Below are 22,135 nucleotides of genomic sequence, written 5' to 3'. Positions count from 1 at the left end.
ACACCCAGAAATGTATATGATAGATTTAATGTTTAACTGCAGAACTAATCTTATCATGGTGTCATAAAACCTTTTCTAGGAATACATTAGCCTTGCCTTGAAACAGTCTCAGTGCACTGCTATACCATAACAAGTCATTACTGAATTTAATTCTGTGACCAATTTACATCCGCTTGACCTGTAACATTATTATCTTTTAATTTCAATAATTTTCCCTTCATACTATGTCCTCCATGAATATAAGTAGGAAGTTAAAATCTCTTATAAAAAAAAAAAAAAAGAAACAAGACTTTCAAACAGTAATAATTTGAAAAGCACACTGCAATCTTTACATCAAATCCATAGTATAATCTGTTTTCTGGGGCATATTACACAAAATAAAAAGAAAATGATAATACCCAAGTTGAAGGTAACACCAGCACAACTCCTATTTACGAGCTAAAGCTGAAATTTTTAAGGATGCAGAATGAATTTAGACAGTCTCCAGTCATTTTCATTTTAACGGTGTGATTTGTAATTAATTTCAAAAGATGTATATACTGAAGCACTTACAGACACCTGGTGAGAGCAGGCCAACCGCTCCTTCTGCTGGCTTTTCCTTTAGTTGTTGAATTAAGTGGTTTATTGCCTTCCAGTCAGCATTCAGGTCTTCTAACTTTTTCTAAAACAGAAAATAAAAATATATTTAATAATGATACATAAATTAGCATAAATAAATTTAAAATACATTACCTTTTTTCCTCCAGCTGATGGAGCACGTTAATCTTAAAAAAAACCCACTCAAAAAAAACCCCAAACAGAAAGGTAGAAACAGCAATTTTCACAAGTAGGAGAGGGGGTAAGTAAAATCTTCCCAGTTGGTGTACAAAAGAGCTTCATGGTGTTGTGGGTCTTCAAAGCATCTTTTCTTCTCTAACTTCAGTTGCTGAAGCTCAGGGACAAACTACAGGCAACACAACTGCCTCCCCTCAAACACCGGTTGACTGTCTGTACCAAGCCCAGCTCGTTCCCATCCCCACAGCCCTGACCAGCCCACCTGGGGTTATGTTTGACTCTTGATTCTTCCCACAGGGCCTGATCCTGACCCCCAACACAGGGTGAGCCCCCAGGCCTGCCCTGCTTCTTGGCTAGGGGCAGCAGGAGAGGGCCTGGCTAGTGAGACCCTGTCCTGCAGCCCAGTGCAGAGCCCCTGCTGTCCCACACTCCCGTGGACCACTGACTTCCCCTGGTCAGCAGGCCTTTACACCTTTTTAGGGAAGACAGGATGATTTCTCTGACATACCGTAAGAGTTGTTGTGGGGTTTTTTTACCACCGTAAACATAAGATGCTCATTTTAAAAATCAAAATAGAAAGATGAATTATGTATTGGAAAACCATTGGCAATAAAACCACTGCAATTTGTAATATCAAATGCAGACTACATTCTTCCAGTTATTGAAAAAAAAAAAAAACCCAAACAAATCAGTCTCAGAACTATTCAGGGAGTCACAGACTTCAGCATTTGGGCATCCAGTCCTGACCAGTAACAGCTAAATTGTTACCTTTAAACAAAACCTATGTGAAAGTTTGGAGTGTGAGTTACAGAAGTCCTCGGATAACCCTGAGAGGCATTTAGACTTGAAAATGTTGTTTCTACCCCTCTTTCTTCCTTGCTCTAAGAACTGTAAGAAAAGATGAAATATCAGTAATTCTATGCTGGCATTTCTAAACTTCTTAAACAAAGACTGCATTTCTTTCTTAAGCTGCTTGCTGATTGTCTGCTACTAAAAGCAGCAGAGTGTACCAATGCCACTCAGGAATGCTTTTAGTATTCTTGTGTCTAGCTCACAATTAGATATATAGTCTACATGACAATCCAGCCATGATAGAAGCATGATGCCCACTAAGAAAGGTACTTTAATTATCTGGAGCCTAAGACAACAGGGGTCAATAGGAAATGAAACAATACTCATCAAATTGCAGTGTGCACTCACACAACCCCACACACCCACAGACACTAAGGCAGCACAATTTTATAGTCTGCTACTTCAGGGGAGCAGTTCGAGAATTTGCCTTAAGCTTTGCCATAAATACTCTAAACCTGCAAAGTTCTTTTGTATCTGTTGTCAGTGGAAGCCAGAATATTACCTGGTATAAACTCTGGGCAGCTGCTTGTGCAAATGCTTTTTGATAGGGCAAGAGAGAAAAGATATAATTCTGCATTAGGGAATAAAGCAACTTTAGATCTTTAAGAGCAGCTGAAAACCTGCATTAAAAATAAAATCAAAAGTCAAGAATATCATTCAACTTGATAATAGACTATGAGTGCTATGCAGAAAAGAAGAAAATGCATGATAAATGCAACTTGTCGTATGACAACTCACAATCATACATATGTTTTACTTCTGTGTGGATTACAGACACACAGAAACACCCACTTCGGATGCACTTCATCATCTCTTTAAAAATTCTTTTTGTTTTTTTCTCTTGTAGCCCAAGACTCTAGTTCCAGTGCCTAAAATGCAAAGGACTGCTCCAATACCTATTAATTCAATAGTAGCAGAGAGTGCAGAGACCCCTTAAAAAACAAAAGCTGGAGAGATTACACCATCAAAATCTGGCTCCTTTACAATACACTCACAGTGATGCGGGGAGGAGATATGAATGCTATAAATATAACATTGGTTCTCACTATGAGTAGCTGCTTAATCATTCATGTGAATGTGAGCCAGGAACTTCTTTCCAGTAATGACAAAACATAAAACATGCCTACGACCGACATTAGAGAGGGCTCTCCGAGGCAACACTGACACCGCTAATAAGAGAGTAGCTTGTTCCATACACTTACCAGGATTATAGTTTGATCCAACCTTGAATCTGCCACAAATTGGCATGCATGCATTAAAATTTTGACTTATTTGAGCACAATTTTTCTGTAATTGCAGCTCTAGAGCTTTGGTGACATGCAAGAACATCAAAATATGTGGCATCCAGGAACACATCTATTGATTTATCGATTTCCTTTAAATGCCAGCACCGTGCCAATTTAAGTGAGGTTAACATTCATACATGAACTAATCTCCCTGACAACACTAAAACTAGATGGGAGTATTCAGAGAGAGAAATGATGTGATCTTTTAAATGCAAGTCTGAAGACAGGGGAAATGAATTCCTCACTACTTACTCTCGCCATCTAACATGGGAAACAACAAATTGAGTGTTATGGCAAAGGAACTAAAGCTCTTCCACTGCCACAGAAATCCTTTCCTGAATAAACTGCTGTGTTTAAGTGCTGTGAGTCATGAGATTGGGGCTTAGGTTCTTTCTAATGCACTGTTACCAGCAGTAACTTCTCCCTTCCCCACCTGCAAAAGCTTTACAGAAATGCATTTTAAAAGCATGAAATCCATTTTATAAAAGTGAATAGGTCTGATTATTAAAGTGCTAGTGCTTAAAGGATCACACATCTCATCCCATTCTTGACTCTCGAATCAGCACATACTAGGATTTCATTTGCCAACAAAAAATATTTTTACAACCCTGCATTGCAGAACTCCAATATCAGCACTTCCAGCATGCTGAGCAAAGGTGTGAAAATGGACTTATTTCAGTGACATAACTATATGCACATGTCAATATAAACCAATGGCATTTAACTGTCATTCAAAACATCATGAGAGTAAATGACAAAGGTTGCAAAGATAAATGGCTAAACATTAGGAAACTCAAGAATAGCATCAATTTAGATACAATACACGTAATTGCACCGATATCTTTACTTCCCTCACACAAACTGTTTTCCAGCACAGGAGAGGCTTGTAGTGTGAAGGATTTCACAGGACCTCTACTTTATGTATTGAAAAGAATAGGTAGATTTCTAGTGAATAAAGGAAATCAGGGGAAAAAAAGGAAGCTAAGGGAAAAATGTGCCTCAGAGAACTAAACTATCTACAAAGGTGCCAAGCAATGCTACCCAATTTGTTAATGCTTTTTAAAAAATCATGTAATTTCATCTTTTTCTCTGCGCCACAGACTCAACAGAGAGTAGGAGTCTAAGTACTGAACCACTGCTCGCAGTGTGAGTGTTATCCATGCCCTACACTGAATTAGGCAACAGTTCAGCCTGAACCAAGGCCACCACAGAGCTTTATTTCAAGAATTTTCTAAAATTTTGAGTGCTTAACTTTGCAACCTTGCTAATATCTTTTCAAAAACACCTTAATCTGGGTACAACTTATTTCTGCTCCCCCAAAATACATTTTGTGTAGAAAATTATTTCAATATTTTCTAAAAAGTCTATTTAGAAACATATAGATAGCAGACAGTCCTGGAAGTCAGTCATGAAGAATGATGAAAGACCAGCTCAGTGGAAGCTTACGGAAAACCTACATCATCAAGAAAGCAATTTCACAGTCCTAACAGTATATATTCAGTGGTTTATGACTTATTTTAAGAGACAGACAGTGAAACAGAAATTAACTTTGCAGGTTATTCAAGTAACTGGTATATAGAATGTAACAAAAAGTAAAAAGCAGTTAAAGAGGGACTAGAAATATTCACTACTCCAAGTAGTTAAAAATTTCCTCTCAGATACATTTTGTATCATTGTCAAAACTACAACTCAAGGAAGATCATAATCTTTATTTAAAGAGTTAACTTGTTCCAATAAATCTGGTAGAAATTGGCAGTTTTCAGTGGCTTTTTATGGGAACACTTAGGAGAAATAGACACAGTGTACACTTCTATGTACAAAGTTTGGCCTAAACAGAATGATTTCACGCTATTTATACTTCTGTCAGTGGTATGTAAAACAAGTACTAGTTCTTGAAAATGCCAGCATTCATTCTGCAGTTCTTTAATATGCAATTGCAAAAGTCTAGAAAGCTACAAATCTTTATTTCCCCCCAAGTGATTTTCTTGTTAAAATGTGGAGTAAGATCTCTTAAGACTACACCTGAGGTCACACAAAATGAGTTTTTATTCCATCATCCATTCAGCTTACAGGTGACATGTGTCAGTTACCAGTAACAATAGCACTGTATTAACCAACAAAAATGTCCAACACAGTCAAAAGCTTTGTTTCTGCCCACTCCCTACTTTTAAGGTTCCTTCAGTTCACCTCTTTTAGTGTTTTAGCACTGTTTAAGAGAAACAATCATTAAAAAAAAAAAAAAAGCACAGATACCAAAGGGAAAAATAACTCTTGCTGATTTCTGTTCAGGAAAAAAGAAAAGAAACCATATCGTTCCTAAATGTGTATAATTTCTAAATTGCAAATAAGTGCATTTGTGCACTCCTGTGACTTAAGATCTGCTGGTGGGATTTGCGAGGAAACTATGTAAAAGTATTAACTTAATACTACAAGTATAGTAACTAAATAGAGATAGAAAACCAAGAAATTCACTGTAGAGGTCACCTACAGACATCGTAACTTTGTGAGGAAGCCTTTTATTTTTTTTTCTCCTGTAAAATGAGGATATTTCTCATTTCTGTAAAATGCTGTAGGTATGGGAAAGCTCTAACTATATAGACAAAGTTTACTATCTCTGCCCAGTCAGATAATGGATACTTAGTGTAATCAGTATGCCACTATTACACATTTTGGAAACTCTTAATCATAATTTTTACAGATAGTGTATTAACATTTGTAAAACCAGTAACCAGATCAAACTCTGTTGAATAGGGAGTGACCTTACTAGTTTGGTCTCCACCTCCAAAAGTAGGTGAACGACACATGGGAGGCTGCTTGCTTGTTATTTTCTGCTTCAAGACATTACATGATAGTAAATGACAGCCTCAGTGAAGTTCTACAGAGTCTTTAGGAAGCTGAGTGCAAAATATCTCCTTCACACTGATTTCTATACCTGGGAAAAAGGTTCTATAATACATGTTTCTAAAAGAGATGTGTTGGGAGGCATTAGCCTTCTCAACAATGTACCCTCTTTTCCAAACCAGAATCAAGTCAGTCATTTTACATGAATTTTGGCAGAGAAACTGAGTGGGAAAGTTCTATATTGCCATGTCTTCTTTCCTTCTAAAGCAAAGGGCCCTCTTTATGACTTTTCTCTTACCTTTTCTAGAAAACATGTAAACTTCCGTAACTGATAAAATTTCCAAAAGCAAAATACAAAATAAGAGAGTTTAAAACCATGTCATATGATGCCATTAATTAAGCACACAAAATTACATTTGCTTCCAATGGGGATTACTCTTGAATAGGCAGACCAACCTTAATGTCAAAAACAATATTCCCATCACAATATGCAAAAATTTTCTAGCTGGGAACATTACATTTTTTCTGACTATGCCGTCACAGAACAGAACAAATGCCATTTGCCAAGTTCTTTCATTGATTTTAAACAGAGCACATCAAGGACAAGTGTACAACAGGGGAAGCATAACCCATTACACAGTAATGGATATTGCTAAAGGTTGCTTCATTACCTTTACTGGATGAGTGGCTGGTTTTTCTTTATATAAATGACACCCTTTAGACAAAACCTCTTCCACATTCGGCTGTTTAGCCTTCACTGCTGCTTCAGTTTCCTGAAAAATAAAAACACATGCAGTGCAGATTAACCGTAGCATAAGCAATAAGACTGTAAAGTCCTAAAGCTCCGTGGGAAGCTGTAAAACATCAGTAGATTAGTTTCTGCTCAGGATTGGTTTCTGGGAATACTTATGGATAGCAGCAGCTAAGGACAAAGAGGGTCGCCAGAGAAAACAAAGAGGGAGGGATGGAAAAAGTAATGCTGTCAAAATAAACAGCAATAGGTCTTTTCATCCTGAAGGTTTCAATAAAATTATTAGAAAGCTAACACAAATTCATATGAGGAAAGACAGGCATGAGAAATCTCATTTAAGCAGCTCTCTCCTTTCGCCTGTTTTGCATTACCAACACAGTAAATATGTGCTAGATAACATTTTGTTCATAGAGGATATTGGATGAAAACCATATCATGACATGCAACACTGATACTGAATTTAGGAAGATTAAAAATATTAATAGAAAACTACTATTACTAGTAGTAAACTAGTACTTATCTAGTAAAGCATTTATAGTAAAGAATTAAAAACAAAAGCACAGTAATAGTGACAGTTCCTGTAGGTTTGGGGAGGCACCTACCATTAACAATGACACTCTACCGAAATAAAAATAGCATATTCTCCAGCCATTTTCTTATTTCATTTTAAAAGTTGCAATTCATGTGCTAACATAAAGCAACTCCAAGAAACTCTTCCCAATGTGCAGCAGCTTCATTTAATCAGGCACTGACGAAGTAAATAACGGAAGAAGCACATAATGTAGATAATTGAAGGGAAAAAAACAACCACAACACCAGAAAGTACGAAAGAAAAGATAAACTATACCTAGAATTACATTATTCATATTTTTCATTTTTCAATTACTGAAGAAACAAATTCCCAGATTTATCAGAAATACTAAAATTAACTGGTCATTCTGTTTTTGTTTTCCTCTCTCTACTGTTCTCCGACCTATTTTATAGTTTTATTATCTTGTCCTAACCAATATTGCAGACCATCTACTGACTTTCCAACTTGATTTGCTGTCCACAGTCCCAGTTATCATTAGCGTGACAGCAGACAAGATTGTGTGCCAGGCTTGTCACTATCTGATCCGACACATCATTTCATTGGCGGAAATCTGCTGTTCTTTGCTCTGCAATAAACTTGTTGAAATTTATGTCATTTTAAGTCTCAGAAAGGGGCCATTTTGTTTCTCTGTTTCAGCTCAACATAGAAAACATGTCTACAGTGCTGCCTGAAATTTTATTCTCAAATCATTGCAGAAAAATGATAAAAATAAAAATTGTTGGTAAATTATTAAATACTAAATACAATTTAATATTAGTGAGGTAGAACTGTAAAAATTCACAGCAAATGAGCTCTGAAAAACATTGCAAAGAAAAACTGTGATATTGAGATGTGGGAGTTAACTAACCTGTTAAACAAACCTTCATTAATGTCATATTTTCATTTCAATATTAGGTTAGCTTTCTGTTTTTCTACTCACCATATAAAAAAGCCCCAAACTATCAGAAATATTAATGACAAAGGTAATTTTCTTCCTATCTTGAGGAAAAACAGTCATGTTAATATTTGTTTAGTAGGGCTTTTTTTAAAAAAACTAAGCCACTTTCAGTATTGTGCTAACATTTTTGTTGTGCAATTCTATGTCTCAAATACTTATTTTATAACAGCTTCAAGTAGCATAAAAAATTATGTAGCAGGAAAAACACAACTCCCTGCAGAGTCTAAGAATGTCAGGATCACTGTGTGTGCATCTAAACCGCTGTTTTAACCCATGTCATGGATGTGCCTTTGAACAGATCTCTCAGTCTTCCCCCCACTGGAGGGGCTTTTGTTTCCACTGCGGCCTGGTGTGGGAGCACACAAATCTGTTTGTTTCAGGCTGTAACCAGCATGGAAGGCACATTCTAGGAGAGCACCTAATGGTCCCAGGTCCTGAGGGCACCTCCAAACCTGCCCCGTGCCTTCCCACGGCTCCCCTCACCCACCCCTTGGCTCAGGACACACATCAGCCTGCCCTGGGATAGTCAGCCCCTGACCTAGGGATGTTGGAGAAGGGCCCTTTGTTGCAGTAGGGTCAATTTCCAGCTCCCCACAGACCCTCTCTGCCCAGCCATGGGCTCTAGCGCAGTGCAGCAGACACACCAAGTGCCTCCCAGCTGCCCTGCTCCTGGCTGGCAGGTGGGATGGCCCCTGGCTGCCAGACCCTACCCTAAAGGCCCCTCACAGGGAATTTTCCAATGGCCCTGGCACACAGGTAGCGGCCAGCCCTGCACAGTCCCAACAGTTGTAACAAGGGCTGAATGAACCCAAGCACCCACTGGTCCCTCCCATGTCATGTTCACCACGTCCCTTAAACATTTTCTAGGCATGAGGAAAACCAAGGTTTTTTCAGAAAGGGTCTATGAAGCTTTGCCTTGTATTTGATCTGACTAGGTTTGTAATAACAGCCATTAACAATTACAGTCAAGTTCCACAACCAGGAACAGAAAATTCAAAACCAGAAAAACCTGGCAAGGGAAGACACTAATTAAAAGGACTGTTCATAACAGGAGTTACTACTCAAGTCCTGTGGCTGTAACAAAACTTGGCTGTTCAATATTTATTTGTATTCTGCCTTATATATTGAAATTTCAATCATGATTTACCATACAAGGACATGTAAATAGGCTAATTTCCCTTTTAAAATTAAAAAAGAAAAAAGAAAAATGAATGATTGATGTTAGTACTGGACTGCTTATTTTCCAGAAAAGAAACATTTGAAATGTCTTTTCATTTGCATTATTTTATGCTAATGTTAGTATGCATAATGCACATAGAAATGAAGACATCCCATTTCCACATATTATATACACATTTTAAAAAGATATTATTTAAGGATTCAAAAGCTATTTGTTCTTTGTGCACAGGATACAAGTATAATTTTCCATAGCCAGGTAACCGAAATGTAACGTAGTTAGCTGTTAAGTCACCAATTCCTTCTGCTCTACAGCTTTCTGGAGTTTGCTCTACTCACTAGTAGAGTAGTCCTATCTTTCAAAATCAATGGCCTTGACCTAGACCAAAATGCACTGTGCAAGTGTATCCAATATATCTTGATGCTTTGTTTGAGATTTATGTGGAAATAAGAACAAAGATAAGAGTCTAGGGGAAAAAGAGGTTTTCAATAGGTTTCTTTCAATAGAGATTGTTTTCTTGTCATTCATTTGGATGCTGCTGACATTTACAGATATTTATTAGAACAGCAACTATTTTTGATCATTGCACATTAATTCCAGCATCATCTAAAAACCATCAGAAATTATTTTATATTTATTACGTGCACACCTGATATTAAATCACTGCAGTAACTTTAAGGGAGCTCATTGCCCAATTCCCTGCCTGATGAGATAACCCCTTGACAAATTCTTCCCAGTGAGCAAGTTTCCAGCTATTTCAAAGCCATTTGCTAGGTGAGCACCCTATTAATATGGGTCGATAGGCAGGAGAGTAGTTTTTGGACACGGCTCCATCATTCAGTTCCTAAAGAAAACAAAAAGGTAATGACTGTAACATGGCCTCCAATGGTTTGCTCACAACAAAGAGACTGCAATTATATAGCCTGCACAGGACCCAGGAGAATAGCAAACCCCCCAGAGCAAAGCCAGATCATTGACTTTTCTACTTGGTGAGGGAGCTGGTGGAAGTGCTCAGCAAGCGCCTTTTCATCTTTTATCCTAGCCAACAAGGGAGGTCCCAATCGACCAGAGATTAGCCAACAGGACACCCATCTACAAGAAAGGCCACAAGTAGGATCCAGGGAACTATAGGCCTGTCGTTCTGACCTCAGGGCTGGGGAAGGTTATGGAGTAGATATTGAGTACCATCAATAACACACATATAGGACAAGCAGGCAATTAGTCCCTGTTAGTCCATGCGTTCATGTACAGCAGGTCCTCCTTGAGTAACCTGATCTCCTTCTACAACGAGGCAACCAACTTAGTGCATGAGAAATGGGTTGTGGAAGTTGTTTACCTGTACTTTAGCAAACCCTTTGACACCATTTCCCATAGTATTCTTCTAGAGAAATTGGATGCTCATGGCTTGGAGAGGTGTACTTTTCACTGGGTAAAACACTGGATGGATGGCTGAGCCTAAAGAATTGTGGTTAATGAGTTACATCTAGTTGGCGGCTGGTCACAGGTGGTGTTGCCCATGGCTCAATACTGGGGCCAGGTCTCTAATATCTTTACGAGTGATCTGGACAAGGTGATGGAATGTATCCTCAATAATTTTGCAGACGTCACCAAGTTGGACAGGAATGTTGATCTGCTTGAGCTCTACAGAGAGTTCTGGACAGGCTGGATCGGTGGGTTGAGGCTAGCTGCATGAGGTTCAACAAGGCCAAGTGGTGGGTCCTTCACTTGTATCACAACCCCATGCAGCCCTATAGGCTTGGGGATGCTTGGGGAGGAGTGGTTGGAGAGCTGACTGGCAAAGAAGGTTCTGGGAGCTGGCTCTGGTCTACAGCCAACTAAACATGAGCTAGCAGTGTGCCCAGGTGACTGAGAAGGCCAACAGCATCTTGGGTTCTATTAGAAAAAACATGGACAGCAGGACTAGGAAAGTGACTGTACTCTGTCCTGCTGAGGTTGCACCTTGAGTACTGCATTCAGTTTTGGGCCCATCTCTACAAGACAGACATTGGGATTCCAGAAGGTATCCAAAGAAAGGCAGCTGAGCTGGTGAAGGAACAGCTTCCTCAGCTTTAGAGGAACAGCTGAGGTAACTGGGGTTGTTTAGTCTGGAGAGAATGACCTTATTGCTGCCTACAACTACCTGGAAGGAAGTTGTAGCAAAGTGTCTGTTCGTCTCTTTGCCCAAGTAACAAGTGAGAGGGCAAGAGGAAATGGAGGTGGTTTAGGAAGAGGCGTCAAGCATTGGACCAGGCTGTTTGAGTCACCGTCCCTGGAAGTATTTTAAAGTATCACATCTACACATCTTATAGACATGGTTTAGTGGTGGGCATGACAGTGTTAGATTAATCGCTTTACTTGATGATCTTAAAGGTCTTTTCCAACTAAATGATTCTATGATTCTACCACACTTCCTTTGATTGCTGGGGGAGGATGCGCATAGGGCAGATGCAGCACTGTCTCTGGGAGACAGAATTTACACTACTGGAACTGTACAACTTATGAACTGCCTGTGAAAGGAACCGTAATGTTACTTCTGGGCTGGATGATGAATATGCTAATTAAACTTTTCACACATATGGCAAATTAAAATATATCATCACTGGAAACTGCTGTTTCTCAAACATGTATAAACAAGAAGAATCAGAAGCCGCCTTTTTTCCATGATGAAAAACCTATGAATTTTCAGTGGTCTGAAAAGAGTGCATCCAAACTGATGAAAGCCTACTGCTGAATAAGGCACACTGACGTCCAAATTTTCAACAACATGGCAGTTTAACCTGTTGAACAAACTTACAGGCTGAAAAAGTGACAGGGACTTGTCTACAGCCCCATCTGGACTATGCAAGTCTGTTGATATAGCTCAAAATTTAGAAAATTCATACTCCATAGCTGAAACCAATATATTGACTAAACCTCTGGTATGTATGCCAATGGAAGAAAAAGTTTGATGACTTGGCATATGTTATTTCAAAAGATGATAACCATCCTAGCAGACACAGACAGGCTGTTTGACATATGCTGCACATATATAGGAGGCCCAGACAGCTATGTGCAGAAGTAGCTGCAACATTTCAGACTGTGTATTGGTCTATATTAGGAATCATGAGCACCAATTCCCCTTCTCTGGTCATGCTTGTGAAACTTTTGGGATCAGTTTCTCAATGAGATTTTATCTATGGGACATTCCCTGCAGGGACAGTAGAAGTATAGAGTGATTAAATCTGCATTCATGGTAAAGTACAATGTAAAAAAGGGAAACTTAATTACAAACTTCAAATTAAAAAAACCCACAACACCACCACAACCTTTGAAATTAATAGTGAGTTATTTTAATGGTCATGACCTCTCTTTTTATCAAGATGGTACATTAAATGAAGGTTAAAGAAGAGTATTTATTCACAGGAAGACGGAGGCACTAAGCAATTTCCTCTCACTTTACCGAATGAGAAGGCAGAGATGTTTAAGCAGCAAATATACTAAATCTAAAATAACCTGAAGGCTTTTAATTTCAAACATCGTGTTTCAAAATAATCAGTTATAGTTCCCCATATATATTTGACATGATAACAGAAAATTACATTTAATCATATTTTTCTTGTCTTTTAGACAACAGAGTGTAACTTGTAACCAGAATTCTCCAGTGTAGATTTTCTTATTCGTGCACATGAGAAGCTCTAGCAAGGTCCATTGAAATATTCAAAGCTGTCTTTCAGGCTACTATTCCCAGATACTTTAGGGGAAAAGCTATAAGTAAATGGTGACGTTCTGAGAACCTAGTTTTTACCTCACATGAAAAGAAAGGGAACTGAGTAGAAAATGTTAATTGATTCCCATCTTCAAGCATTCTGGTTCTAAATAACTGATCTCATTTTTCCTTTTGACTCAGCTCTGAACTTCCCATCCATGGAGCAGGCTAACAAGCTAAACCACCACAAGAAAGAATGCTAGGAGGAGAGTGAACTAAAATACATCAAAGTTCAGCTATACCACAAAGACCACTGGATCTTGATGGGAGGTCAGACAGTACAGTCAATGGCATTCTCAGTACTGGCTTTAGGTATTTATACAATATTAATTAAATACACCCAATACAAGCTGTTAACAGTTCTGTGGTCATATTGAGACAGTATCTAATCCACTGGGGGAAAAAGGAAAAAAAAAGTTGTTAGGATTTATCAATCTTGATAAAATTCAAGGAGACACAAGCTCATACTTTTCTTCTTTTCTGCATAACAGATTAAAAGGTTTGATAATTTCCTAAATATTTTGCTTATCTCTATAAAGAAAGAGCACAGTCTGTGATCGCTAGTTACATAATTAGCTTCCCTTCTCCTGTTACAGGTTTTTATGGAAAAAAAAAAAAAAAAACAACCAACCACCATCCCCCTGCACACATACATATATAAAGCACCACTCAAAAAACCCCAGCCAACAAAGTAACAAGTAATTCAATTTAAATACCATTCCATTAGTGGCCTGGGTACAAACTTAGTGTAAAACTGCTTTATTCCTGAAAATACCTTGTAACTAGCAAACAAGCAATTTTATGCCCCTGCCTCTAAAAATGCCAATTTAATGAGTAAATAAAACAAACAATCTTTCCCCATTACCTTAAATCACTGTTCTTTTAAATGTTTGAGACCCAAAGTATGATCCCAAGGCAGTGTTAGAAGCTATCTTAATAGGGAAAAGAATATTGTGAGTTTCATCCAGCTTTTTAAAATAAAGCATGAAAAAGACAGTCATCTGATTTTAATGAGAGACTGGAAAATTGATACAACTATAGCTCTTGACCTATGTGAACAATTTTCAAAATACTTTAGAGGGGAAACAATTATTTCACAGAAAAGAGCACTGCATGAAGGACCTCTTCCTTTTAAATGTGCAACAATTCCATTTTAGAGTTCATAACTACTTTCTAAACATATGAGTGCAGCTTTTGTGCAGTTTATAAAATTTGCAGACACCATATTCTATTAAGACCTCATGGTGTTTTTCATCCTTCTGTTTCCTATGCTCTCTCTTATTCCTGGTGATAGAAAAGGGAAAGAAAAGGGAAAGAAAGAATTTTCCACAATGAAATGGAACTAAGACCATCCCAAAATTTGAGTCATGCAAGCAAAGGGCCTGAAATAGTGATGCCCACCGCTTGTGAAAGGATGTTTTTTCCATAGCACATTTTCCTCTTGGCTCTCAGAAGTTTGTGATCTTCCTCTGAATGTCTAGAGGAGATGAAATATAGATTTTTTTTTTTTCCACACACACACAGAGAAACCAGTATCTATCCATTGCAGCTGTCTGTCCTGAAAAGGAAATTTCCTGGAGGTACTGAAGATAGATGAAATTATTAGCTGTACAGACATGACCTGCAGATATGGCATATGAAAAGAACTTGTCTGTGGTGGACATATACTGATAAAGCACAGTTAATCATCCAATTGGACTGTGAAAAGGCCGAGTAAGAAAAATTCTTTGAGATTGGATAGGATTCAGAGTGTTTTATTTGAGGCTGGACAGGACAGAGGATGGAACAGCTGCTCCTGTTCCACCTAGATTGCAGATTCTGTCTTAGCTCTGGTGCATAATATAAAAGAGGTAACAACAGAAACAGGAGAGCTGACATAGGACAAAATTTGGCACAAAAATATAATGAGACATTCTTGTGAGAAAATAAGAAGAGTAACAATAATTTTACTAGTTCTCTCAGTTAAGTGCTCTCTCAGATGCTGAAGGATATCAACTTAAGAGGCACAGGTACTTAGACTGACAAAGTAGCAAATACGGATTAACACCATAAGCATCTTGACTAGCAAGTGAAATATGGTGAGAATTACAAAAATATCGAGTCATAAAAATTGTTTATTTCTTCTTGTGAACAGGAAAGAAATAAATCAGAATTTCTTCTCTCTCACTGCACCAATGACAGTTCTAGTCAATGAACTGAATTAAAAGCCATTTAACTTTGGAGGGAAGAATTTATTTCTTTTATCATCTCATTCTTGGTTACTTAGCCTTCTCTCTCTTACGTCAGGGCTCATATGCAAATTTTTTCCTGCTTTTAAGTCTAGTCAATAAACCCATTATTTATTTTCAGAGAAGTTTCTGCTACAAAAGGAAGGGGAAAAAAAAAATCAATCTTTTCCTGCTGTAACATTGATTTGTTATTTGTAACATGTTTTTCAGATATGCCCATCTTCTGGCATTAGTCTTTGATACATTATTTAAAAGGAATATTAATGAGGATATATTTCTGCAGTTCGTATTCCACTTGTTTACAGCAACATATATTACTTGAACAAATGGTAAACACTGCTCCAGTACTTTGCAGGGGTAGATATCAGTAAATGGAAATATCCTATCTCTGAAAACCTAACTACTTTGAAGAGCCTCTCTAAACTGCTCTGTCATTTCTCTAAGTTTCCTGCCATATTTATTTGCTCATTCATATTAGCCACAATTTGCTGTTCTTCTGGGACTCCGAACAGTACCTGAGCTGTTATTAGCAGTTCAAGGATGAAGTCAAAAGAAAAGCTGAGGTACAAGCTCACTAGCTTCCAAAGCAACTCATCCACACTTCTAATAATCTTATGCTTTCAAGAGAAAATTCCTATCTTGATTTACTCACCCAGACCTTACTTCCTAAAAAAACTACTACCACACATCAAATACTTGATGACCTTTCAAAAGTCTCCCTTACCTCTCCTGAGACACTGGGACACAGATATATTTTTCGATCAATCCCTAAAGCTGAAAAATCTGTTGCAGATTGAACAGTTTTCAAAGACTACTTAGTGGGAAAGTTTAGCCAAGTTGTCACAATCCATTTGCAGCTAATATAATTTAATATTCTCTTACTTGGAATAGATTTTTTTTTTAGAACGTCTTTGGATACAGACTGTTGAAAACCTAAATATCTCAAAGCTCACAAAGAAACCACTGAGCAGGTTGCTTCTCAAATTCTCATAAAAGATTTCTGGGAAGAATGATAATTGATTTATGCACAGAATATCAAGTTCTAGTTTCTAAGAGTTGATTAAATTGACATTTACTGCAGATCCTAATAATGTCTTGAATATAGAAGTAGTTTAAATAATCAAACAATATTTCATCATTCACAGTTCTACTTTTTGCCAAATCAGACACAGATGTCAGAACATAAGGAGATCCCTGTCTGCAGTTCATATTCTTTACGTGCTCATGTGGACAAACTATGCTACCTCTTACTGCATATTAAAACTACTAACTTAAAAGTATGTTAGCAAAATGAAAAGATAAAAGAATCAATAAAGAGTTAAAATCTGACTTATCTGGCATAGCTTGCCAAGCAGACACTGACAAATGAAAGCTGATGGAAGGAAAAAAAATATAGCGATGTCCAGTCAGCACATTCATTATCTTGTGTGGGTGAATTTTCTTTTATTTGTCTACAATTAGGTTACCTACTCCTCAGCCATGTGCTCTTCTCTTATGTTCTAGCTGGAGGTTGTCAAGTGTATAATGAAGTGATTGACAAGAGTCGACAGATTTCCTATTGTCATTCAAAGCTTATCAAGGAAAAAAAATCCAAATACAAGTTATTTTTAAAAAGAAAGAGATGTATAATTTTTTTATGGATGGCCTATTTTTATCTGCCAAAAATGAACATAATATGCTATTTTATATATATGGCAAGTGGATACTATACACAGTAAACAGGTATAAATACAACACCCAGAAAGAGTTTGAAGCTTCTTTAGCAGTATAGGCAAAAGTCAAAGTTGTGTAAACATTGGAAAATGGGAGTCAATGGGACTATATAAAAATAATGGGAGTATATAAAAGATTACAGAAGTGGTAAATGATGACCCAGAAGGTAAAGAGATACTAAAGGGAAAAGATTGGGAAACTGAGTAAGCAGAGATAAAGGACCAGTGAGATTGCAACAGGATTTGGAGACAAGGTTGCTGTGCAGCATGAAGTGGGTTTTAATATTGCCTGAAAAAGACAATTTGTAAGAAGGGCAAAACAAGATTTCAGTGGGTTAAAAGTGGGAACAGGAATTTTTGCATTTGTCAATTCTTGCCTTATCCAGAGTTTCATTTCTGCATCCATTCCTTAAAACACAAACACGTATTTCAGTGTCCTCATCATATATAGTCACCTACATGTGCTGCAATTCCCCTGGAAAATTGTCTTCCAGGGAAAACGTCAGTGCTGGCAAACACCTGGAGGAATTCCCAGGTAGTGCAGCTTTAACCTCCTCCTATGGCCAGAAGTATTTATGGAACAGGAAGCACAGGATTGGAATAGAGCTTCTCCAGTTCCTCCTTTAACATCAGGGGAAATGGAATCAAACACAGTATCACAGGCCATTTGATCCCAAAGACTCAAGCACTACAACAACAAAGAATCTACAGAAGTATTAAATGCAAATAAACCCCACATAAATTTATATCATGTTAATTTACTTATTATTAAAATAAGATTCAGAGATGCAAAAGGAAAAAACCTAAGTGCTCTTAGCTCAGTGTATCCATATATCCTGTGTAACAGGCTCAACCAGAAAAACACAACAGGGGAATACCAAAAGAGTTTGGGTTAACATCTGTATTCTCATTTAGTAATGAGTATTTTTCTATTTTACATTTGCTGTAACTAGGAATGTATTCTTTAACTAATTTTAGAAGATAAATTCTACGATCAAAATGTAAGTGCAGTTTGAGAAGATAACAGATTGTTCAAGTGACAATTAAAACGGAGAATTTAACAAAACCTTAGCAATGGAACTACAATCACAAGACCCGCATGCCTAACAGATAATGTTAGCCACAGTGCAGAACACATGTCCCTCTTGAAAAATTCAAGGGGTGCACTTCTGACAAAAAGAGGTAACATCAAAACCTATTTTTACCAGACACTTGCTGTCCATCCAGCCAACTGCTATCAAGGAGTTGCACACTCAGCCAGAGATCCAGAGCAAGCCAAAGGCATTTGGCCTGAAGCTCTCAGCTACCTCACCTCTGCTAAGCAGACTTTTTTTTTTAACCCTCCACTGGATTGTGTAGAAAAAGATAATAAACCTCAGAATAACATATATTTATATATGCACTGAATGGAAACATCATGCAAATTTGAAAAGACAATGGTTGAATATGAAATGTCAGCCTTCTGCCCAAGATTGAGTTCTAGTTATACAAAGGTTGGTTGTAACTCTGTATTAACTCCTTGGATGCATAGATAATTATTTTAAAATTATCTGTATTTGCTCATTACACCAATATTTAAATAAAATATTAAAATACTTCGGGTTTTCTGAGTTTGGTTCTCAAGATACTACAATTTATTCCTTTTAAAAATGTACTGATATTCAGTTCACATAATGAAACTCAGGAGAAATATTTTCAACTTAAAATTCGCTTGGGAGGAGATAGTCTGGGAATTTTCTTAAAAATCCAGTTTTCAAGCAGTTTTCACACAAGACCCAGAAAAGAAAGTTAGGACACACAATGTTTTTCTAATCATTTCTGTGCAAGATAAGACGGTAACTTTTAGTATTCTCTCAAAGCACTTTCTGTTACACTAAAATTACTGTACGGGAATCAGAGCTAACATGCACTGTATTAAATGACTTTCAAGATTACTTTCTTGGGTGCTTATGTATATAAGTTATGCATTTATTTACAGTTTCCTTAACAAGCACTAATATGTATTTTCAAGTTACTAGTTTGTAATCATGTTTTCATTTTAGGTTCCATCCATAAGAAACCTTTCCTGCTCGTTTTTAACTTAACACAATTTGCTTGTACATCGATGTGGGTTTCTGAACCATTGCTCAAAGCCGTAGGTACTGGCGGTAATGATCTGGCACATCACCGCTAGCGATTTCACTCGGTGGTCCCATACTGAAAAACCACACTCCAATTACATAACTAAAGACACCTTAATAGCAGTTAAACAATCAGAGCTCAGCAGTCACCTTGTACTGCGCAACTGTTCTTGCCAGAAGATGCAAAAATGCTCCTACCAATACTGGTTCAATTTTGTTATTCATCATATAAGTTTCTCTTTCAATGGCTACCAGTGAGTGTTTAAGAAAGAGACTACTTATGAGGAATTTATACATAAGAAAAAGAAACAAGGATTAAGAGAGAAAAGTTCTTGTGCCAGAATCTATAGGCAGCAAAAAAGTTTTCTACAAACCACATAAATCTGATTTTTTTTTTCTTTTCTACATCTTTCTTTCTGACATCGGTTTGGCACTACTCAAACTGTGGTAAAACTGACACAGCTTTGTAGATTATAATTTCTAATAAAGTAATCCATAATGAGGTAGTGGTATTTTTAATTATTAAGGCTACTGAGTTAAATAATAATAATTGAAAAATATTTCACTAGATTGATATTTATTATATGCAGTGCTAATTACTTGTTTACTTGGAGTCTGTCATGAATAAGGGTAGCTCATCACGCATTGCTTATGCTTCGTGTAAGTAACTTGTTACTGTTTATTTTCTCTATAGACAACTAGAAAACCCATAATTAAAGTGATCTTTGATTCTCTGCCAAAGATAGAATTGATGCCATAAATAGCACTGGGTTTCTTTGTAAAATTATGATTATTTACTTAAATTCCCTAAAAATAGCATATTAACGTCACTGAATCCTCATAATGCTTCCTGATTCAAAAAAGCCCAAAGTACCACAAGATTTAAGTTCAGAAAGTTGACTCTACTTCTGCTTCTTTCTTTTCTGGACTACCAGTAGTAACATCTTGGAATAAAAAGATATAAGCTGCAGGCAAGATTTTAATGTTTTCCAGAAATTGTTTTGGCCACCAAGTACTTATAGTTCCATTAATTCTGCAGCATTCCTCCTCTTTCAAAATTTTGTCTTTGAAGTAGAGATTCACTAAATAAAATTCTACTGTGTCTCACAAACTCAGAATATTTTCTACAGATTAATATTTACTTGAAAATGTCATTAACTGAATATTATCAGTAACAAAAGCTATCTAAAAAAGTACTAGCTATTTGTTTTCTTGACTAACTAAAGTGGTTTTCTCTGGACAGCACTTCTGGAAGAAAATAAGAAGAAAGAATCAGCATGGTTGGCTATACTAATTGAGCAGGACTGAAGAAATTTGTAAACTACAATTTTTCAGACAACTTTGAAAGCTTGGCTTTATAAAAATACTAAGCCACATTATTTTAAACACCAAATACCAAAGCAAATGATCCATAGTAACTGGTAAAAAATAGCAGCTAATAAAAACATTAGCACTGGCCTATCTGTAAGCTTTTCTTATCTCTCCCTTTCTAGGTAACACACTTTCCATTCTCTACATATAAGGGTTTCTAAAAATTATTTTACTTAATGATTTCTTGTTGACTATGTCACAACACAGTAAAACTAACTTACTGTCTTCATATACACCCATGTAAATGTTGGATATAAGTGGTTCTATCTTGTGACTGTAAAAAAACCCTTTCACTCCTGCCTATTTTCTAAAGCCTTGGCACTCCAAAAATGTTACATGGACTACAATTTAAAAGTGCAATCTGACTGTAACAGATTGCAGAATGTTAAGTTTATCTTAGTCACAGGTGCAGTAGGTTCTGATGGGGATACTTTTACTTCTGTTTTATCTTTTCCAGTTATTTTGATTTTTATTTCATAGAATCATGGAATGGTTTGGATTGGAAGGGACCTCAAAGATCACCTAATTTCAACCCCTATACCATGGGCAGGGACATCCCCCACTAGACCAGGTTGCTCAAAGCCCCATCCAACCTAGCCTTGAGGAAACCTTTGCCAGGGCCTCGCCACCATTCCAGGGAAGAATTTCTCATTTCTTCTCCTTATCCTATCACTACACTCCCTGACAAACAGTGCCTCTTCATCTTCCCTGTGGGCACCTTTCAGGTACTGGAAGGCTGCTATGAGGTCTCCCTGAGCCTTCTCTCCTCTCCAGGTTGAACAAACCCAACTGTCTCAGCCTTTCTGGACAGGCTGGTCATCATAGCCTTCTGGACATCTTTGTGGCCCACTTCTGGGCTCACTCTAACAGGTCCACATCTTTCTTGTAACGGGGTCCCCAGAGCTGGACGCAAAACTCCAGGTGGGGTCTCAGTGCAGAGTAGAAGGGAAAGAATAACTTCCTTTGCCCTGCTGTTGACACTTCTTTTGATGCAGCCCAGGATACAGTTGGCTTTTTGGGCTGCAATTGTGCATTGCCAGTCCACGTAGAGCTTTACATCCACTGACACCCCCAAGTCTCCTCAGGGCTACTCTGAGTCCATTCTCCATCCCGGCTGTAGTTGCACTTGGGATTGCAGAGACCCATATATAGAGGACCTTGCCTTTTGCCTCATTGACCTTCACGTGGAATCCTTTTTGAGAAAACCCTACTGTTATGGTTTTGTTAGGCTTAAACCCACCTTCTGAATGTAACAGTTCTTTTAAGCCTCCTGGAGTTCTTCCCATAAGCCAAAGATCTGAGAATATCTAATCAAACTTCTCTATTTTGGATCCTAGCGTACATAGAATTGGGATTAAATGGGACTATGAGGAAATACATTGAGAGAAAACAAGAGGAAATATTGTCTGGACATTCTGAAGATGTTTTCTTAAACTGCCAAAGAGCAAGTAAAGCATCAGTTGTTACCCTCCCTGACAGAATACCCCTTATTCATTTTCTTGTAGGTGAGGTCAACAAATCTCAGCAGAGCACTCAGGGAGGAAATAAAGATCAGTGTTTGCACAACTTCCTTTACCATAATTCTGGAGATTGTTGATGCTCTAGGCAAAGCTGTTTCAAAGTGTAAAGTATAGGTCTGTATCCTTATTTTCAGAATATCATATTCCTAAAAGGTTTAAGCATATTAAATCTGGATGGCTGGATCAGAATAAATACATTTCAAAATGTTCTTCTATGGCCTTAAATACT

At 37.4% G+C, this 22,135-nt stretch overlaps 1 protein-coding gene across 4 annotated transcripts in view; it reads right to left on the bottom strand.

Annotated features, from left to right (window-relative positions):
- The window catches only part of DMD (dystrophin), a gene marked incomplete at its 5' end in the record, with an annotated part of 1,290,802 nt that overhangs the window by 368,737 nt on the left and 899,930 nt on the right, over positions 1–22,135 (bottom strand). For 3 of the 4 annotated variants that reach the window (XM_084279200.1, XM_084279202.1, XM_084279199.1), the window contains 2 exons: positions 553–661; positions 6,425–6,526. In XM_084279200.1, the coding sequence (XP_084135326.1) occupies positions 553–661; positions 6,425–6,526 (211 nt within the window). The remainder of the gene's footprint in view (positions 1–552; positions 662–6,424; positions 6,527–22,135) is intronic. The other variant, XM_084279201.1, reaches the window with a different exon arrangement.

This window comes from Gallinula chloropus (assembly GCF_964237585.1).
Source record: "Gallinula chloropus genome assembly, chromosome: 1".
NCBI lineage: Eukaryota > Metazoa > Chordata > Aves > Gruiformes > Rallidae > Gallinula > Gallinula chloropus.
This window is presented reverse-complemented; position numbering and strand designations above follow the sequence as displayed.